The sequence below is a fragment of the Zingiber officinale genome, chromosome 9A (assembly GCF_018446385.1).
Source record: "Zingiber officinale cultivar Zhangliang chromosome 9A, Zo_v1.1, whole genome shotgun sequence".
Classification (NCBI taxonomy): domain Eukaryota; kingdom Viridiplantae; phylum Streptophyta; class Magnoliopsida; order Zingiberales; family Zingiberaceae; genus Zingiber; species Zingiber officinale.
This window is the reverse complement of record NC_056002.1, coordinates 39,352,821-39,358,057: the sequence shown is the minus strand read 5'-3', so window position 1 is coordinate 39,358,057 and position 5,237 is coordinate 39,352,821. Positions and strand designations below refer to the sequence as shown.

The 5,237-nt window shown below is 47.7% G+C and overlaps 1 protein-coding gene across 3 annotated transcripts; it reads left to right on the top strand.

The window, feature by feature from the left end:
• Positions 1-211: 211 nt before the first annotated feature.
• On the top strand, positions 212-3,040 carry LOC122021883 (protein kinase PINOID-like). 3 transcript variants are annotated; one of them, XR_006122680.1, is made up of 3 exons: positions 212-1,406; positions 1,664-2,593; positions 2,703-3,040. XR_006122680.1 is itself a non-coding variant. In XM_042580056.1 (2 exons), the coding sequence occupies exons 1-2, from the start codon at positions 799-801 to the stop codon at positions 2,418-2,420; spliced, it is 1,365 nt and encodes a 454-aa protein (XP_042435990.1). In that variant the 5' UTR covers positions 212-798; the 3' UTR covers positions 2,421-3,040. The 3 variants fall into 3 exon arrangements, 1 of the variants encoding a protein (XP_042435990.1); XR_006122679.1 differs by having other exon boundaries at positions 213-1,406; positions 2,698-3,035; XM_042580056.1 differs by having other exon boundaries at positions 1,664-3,040.
• Positions 3,041-5,237: the final 2,197 nt, after the last annotated feature.

Sequence of the window (5,237 nt, the reverse complement as noted above, 5' to 3'; positions counted from 1 at the left end):
TTATTTCTGCCTAAATAATTTAATATTTATATGTTAAGGTTAAATGGGCTATTAAAATGTCTCTATGTTTTTTCCTCCTCCGCCGCACGTGCCAAGTAAATGTGATTAAGTCGGGAAGCAAACGTTACGGGAACGTCAAATCGTTTCCGTTTCTAAACCGGCATGGGTTGCCGTTATATTGCTTGTTCCGCCACCAGTATAAATAGCCTCAAATGTCCCTTCCCCCAACAGGGGCGTCGAGAGGAGAGGCAGAGCGACCATCGAAGGTGCTCTAATGGCGGACCCCGTCACGAGTAGCGATTCTTAGCTTCGGTTCTGTTGCTTTGTGGACGAAAAGGCCCGGATTCGCTTGGTGGGGCGGAGGGCTAGAAGCAAAGCTAGGGTTTCTGGTTCTTCCCTGCCGCGCTCGGTGTCGGATAATGGAAAGGGGGCGAGACGCGACGGGGAGTGAGTGAGACCTGGCGATTCCTAACTCCTTTGCTTCCTGTTCTTTGGCCGCTTCGATTCGCGAGTACCGCAGCGAATAGAATCGCGGCCTCTCGTCACTGGTCCTGGGATTTCTCTGTCTGCTTGGCGAATCGCCCCCATCTATTGACGGGCATCGTTGTGCTTGTCTCCAATTGCGGCCGCGTTGCCTGATTCCGGGAAAAGATCCAAAGCGAGCTTCCTCTTTTGCCGGTCTTTCCTGTGCGTTCCTGTTGAGAAAGATTGAATTTTTATGCTTCTCCACTCGCTTTGCTCGACATTTAAGGTGTCGCGATTTGAGGTGTTGAATTGAAGCTCGAGGGGTGTTGAGATATGTTGGATTTGGCGCTGGATTCCGACGGCGAGGTCGGGCCGGAAGTGATTAACTCGAGCCATAGCTCGATGAGCAGTAGCGGCGACAGCCGGAGTAGTTTCTCGCGTCTTTCCTTTGATAATGCTGCGCCTCCGCCGCCTCCGGCGACGGAGGAAGAGGCCGAGGTTTACGCCGCCCGTAGCCCCTCCGCTCTTGCCCAGCTTCCCTCCAAACCGCACCGCTCGTCGGACCCAGCCTGGGCCGCGATTCGTTGCCGGTCCTTCCCCGCCAATCTCTGTCACCGGGACTTCAAGCTCCTCCGCCGCATTGGCAGCGGCGACATCGGAACCGTCTATCTTTGCCACCTACGAGATGAGACCTCACCGCACCCATACGCGATGAAGGTGGTCGACAAGCTAGCGCTGTCGAAGAAGAAGAAGCTCAATAGAGCGACGACGGAGAAGAGGATCCTCCGGATTCTCGATCACCCTTTCCTCCCCATCCTCTATGCCGACTTCGATGCCTCGCCGCACTATTCTTGCGTCGTGATGGAATACTGCTGCGGCGGAGACCTTCACGCGCTACGCCACCGCCAGCCCAGCCTACGCTTCTCCGTGGCCGCCACCAGGTGCTCCTCCTCCAAACTCCTCTGTTCAATTTAAAATCGAACCTTTTCCCATTTTCCACCAATTTTTTAATCACCTCCACTGAATTCACGCAAGTTTTCCAAGTTTATCTTTGATCGGAGACTACTTGGCGATCGGAATCATGACTGGAAAGATTCTTTCCAACCATTTACGAATCAATCCATGCTTGCAACTGCAACTGAAAGATGCTTCCTTTTGCTCTGTTCTGGTTCTGACGTGGTTGATCGCGATGCCGTAGGTTCTACGCGGCGGAGGTGCTGCTCGCGCTGGAGTATCTTCACATGCTGGGCATCGTCTACCGCGATCTGAAGCCGGAGAACATCCTCATCCGCTCCGACGGCCACATCATGCTCTCCGACTTCGACCTATCCCTTGAGTCCACCTCAGCCCCCACCCTCGAGCCCATCGCCACCTCCGCCGCTGCCTACAGGGATCACTCCGCCGTTGAACACGGAGAGTGCCTCCCCGCTGAACCCTCTTGCCTCCCCTTCCTCTCGCGTCGGCCGCCGCCCCGCTCAGCCGCAAAAACCGAACCCTGGCGCTTCGTGGCGGAGCCCATCGATGCCCGGTCGTGCTCCTTCGTGGGAACCCACGAGTACGTCGCGCCGGAGGTCGCCGCCGGCCAGCCCCACGGCAGCGCCGTCGACTGGTGGGCCTACGGCATCCTCCTCTACGAGCTCCTCTACGGGCGCACCCCCTTCGCCGGGTCCACCAACCAGCGGACCCTCCGAAACATCGTCAAGCAGCCGCTCTCCTTCCCGCCTGCAAACGCCACCTCCTTGCCGGCGAGGCACCTCATCGCCGGCCTGCTCGCGAAAGACCCCACCGCGCGGCTCGGCTCCCGGCGCGGCGCGGCCGAGGTGAAGTCGCACCCTTTCTTCGCGGGCCTCAACCTGGCGCTCATGCGGTCGAACAGGCCCCCCTTCGTGCCCGGTCCGACCCGGTCCAATTCACGCAAGGAACACAGGACCAGGGACCGGTTCGAGTTCTTCTAGTTTCTACCCCTACCCGAACCCGGTTCACGACATGTATAGTTCGCCGAACTATCTCATTCGAAGGTCAATCGACGCAATTCCGACGGCGAACGGTGTAAGCGGAGCTACGACGCGTGTGTGTTTCGAAGACGCGTCCGGCAGCGAGAGCGACGCGTTCACGGGACTTGTCTCTGGTAAGAAGACATGAAGCGAGCGCCGGCGCGAGTAGTAAAAGCTGATTCTCATGAGTTATAATAAAAGCTGCATGGTAACGTGATGGAGTAATGGTTGCATGCAGGGCAGGGTAGCAGGGCAGGCAGGCCACTGGAGCAATGAAGAGGCAGATGGAGAGGGAGCACGGACTGACGCTGGTGTCGAATGGAGGGGAAAGCAGCAGGGGAGGGAGGGGAGAAGGAGATGGAGAGGCAGCGGTGTGCGTAGTTGGTGGCGGCAATGTGCGGAGGAAGAAACCGGTGATCGAGGATGACGAAGAAGTAATTGAATAGTAGCTTTGTGGATCATGATATGAATGGAATGTTTTACATTTAACTAAATTGTGTGTTATTTCCGTCCGTTTCTAAACGAATCAATTTACTGTCCACTAAGAATTATACAAAAGACTAAAGTATTAATTTTATTTGGCAAAAATCAGAAACGGACCCATGTTTTTTGAATTATTATATGAACATTCTTTTTTATTATTATTTTTATGGAAAGGGTGACCTATCTCCTCAGCATCCTTAAAATGACATAGCTCCACTTAAATACATTATTCAATATTATTATATGTTGTCATACACATTAAATTTTAAAGTGGTTGGGCAGTTATATGAACATCACAAATCTATATTGTAATAATTATGAAACTCTAGTTATTACAATATAAATATATGAATATGTTGTTGAACAAGACATGTTCGAATTGAAGCTACAGTTTATAGTTGTTACAATGTGAATATTATTGAGCTGAATAAGTAATAACGTGAATGTTATTGAGCTGAATAAGTTTGAGTTGTAACAATTATGATTGCGTAACTACTATCATATAAATGTTGGTAAACAAGTTTAAGTTGTAGTAACTATGATTTAATATCTTCTATTAGGGGCAGAGCCGATGTTGGCCTAGTGTGGGCAGTTATCCACACTGGACCATAGAATAAAATAATAATTACACTTATTTTTGCCCTAAGGCTTAAATTATTCGTCTCTTTTCCCTCTCCGCAACAAACAACTCGACTTCATCTCCTTCTAACCTTCCCTCTCCGCAATAAGTGTTACAATAGAATTCATATACTTTATTAATAATAATATATGATACATAAATATCATTATAAAATGAAAAATAGGAAAACACATAAAATAGGAAAACATATAAAATACTATAAAACAAATAAGTATTTTCTAATAATTATTATTCCATAATAACTAGAAAACAAATAGGTATTTACTAATAATAATTATTTTCTAATACGCTCCCTCAAGATGATGTTCCAGAAATAACATTAATCTTGCTGCAAATAGCAAACAACCGAGGTTGAGATAGTGATTTGGTAAGTGCATCAACCAACTGTTCCTCATTAGGAATATGAGTAACTCATAGTTCGGAGGTCTGCACCAGATCATGAACAAAGTGATAGTCAATAGCCAGATACTTCATCCGAGAGTGAAAAACAGGATTAGTTGAAAGATAGGTGACACCTAAATTATCAGTGAAGAGCACAGCAGATGTGATAACCGGAAGAAGCAGGTCGGTCAAAAGTGACTTAATCCATTGGATCTCAAATGCCGCAGAGACAATGACGCGATATTCAGCCTCAATCGAAGAGCGCGCAACCGTGCGCAATTTGGTAGAGTTCTAGGAAATCGGATTACCACCCAGAAAAATAATAAATGCACCCGTAGAACACCGACCATCTAGATCTCTTACCTAGTCCACATCGGAGAAACCATGAAGAGTAAGAGGTGTATCCGTAAGAAGACGAATGTCAAGACCCTTAGTACCATTGAGATATTGAAGTAAACGCTTTACAGCGCCCCAATGCGTCTCTGAAGATGCATGCATAAACTGTGAGAGCTTGTTGACTGCAAAGGAAATATCAGGACAAGTCATACGAAGATGTTGTAAGCTTCCAACCACTTATCAGAACTTAGTCGCATAAAAAAATGAAGACCCATCATGTAAAGTAAGACGAAAGCCAATAGCAATAGGAGTGGAGACCGGCTTGGAGTCAAGCGTGTGATGTTTGGAGAGAAGATCAATGACATACTTTTGCTGAGACAAGAGAAGACCATTTGAGGTTGGGCAAACCTCAACACCGTAGAAGAGGGAAAGAGCCCTAAGATCCTTAATCGTAAATTTTACATGAAGTTTACATACTATGACGTCAATAGAAGAAACATCACTCCCTGTAATGATTAGATCATCAACATATACAAGAAAATAGATAAAAGTATCATCCCAAAAATAAACAAATAAGGAGGTGTCAGCCCAAGATGCAACAACGCCAAGAGAGACCAAGAAAGTGCGAAGCTCCAAATACCAAGCGCAAGGAGTCTGCTTCAAGCCATAAAACACCTTATGCAAACGACACACATGATCCGAAAACTCAGCACTGCGCATACCCGAAGGTTGCACCATATAAACATCCTCTTCAAGGCAACCATTAAGAAATGCATTGTTGACATCAAGTTGGCGAAGACACCACCCTTGATTCACAGCCAAACTAAGAATAATGCTCATTGTTACTCGATTAATAATAGGGCTAAATGTACTATGAAAGTCAACACTAGGACGCTGATGAAAACCCTTGGCAACAAGGTGAGCCTTATACCGATCAA

What these genes read in the sequence shown, in the direction of transcription:
- LOC122021883 (XM_042580056.1), top strand. Translation starts at nt 799, where the DNA reads ATGTTGGATTTGGCGCTGGATTCCGACGGCGAGGTCGGGCCGGAAGTG. An exon ending in TTCTCCGTGGCCGCCACCAG is followed by an intron (nt 1,407 to 1,663) that starts GTGCTCCTCCTC and finishes GCGATGCCGTAG; the next exon opens with GTTCTACGCGGCGGAGGTGC.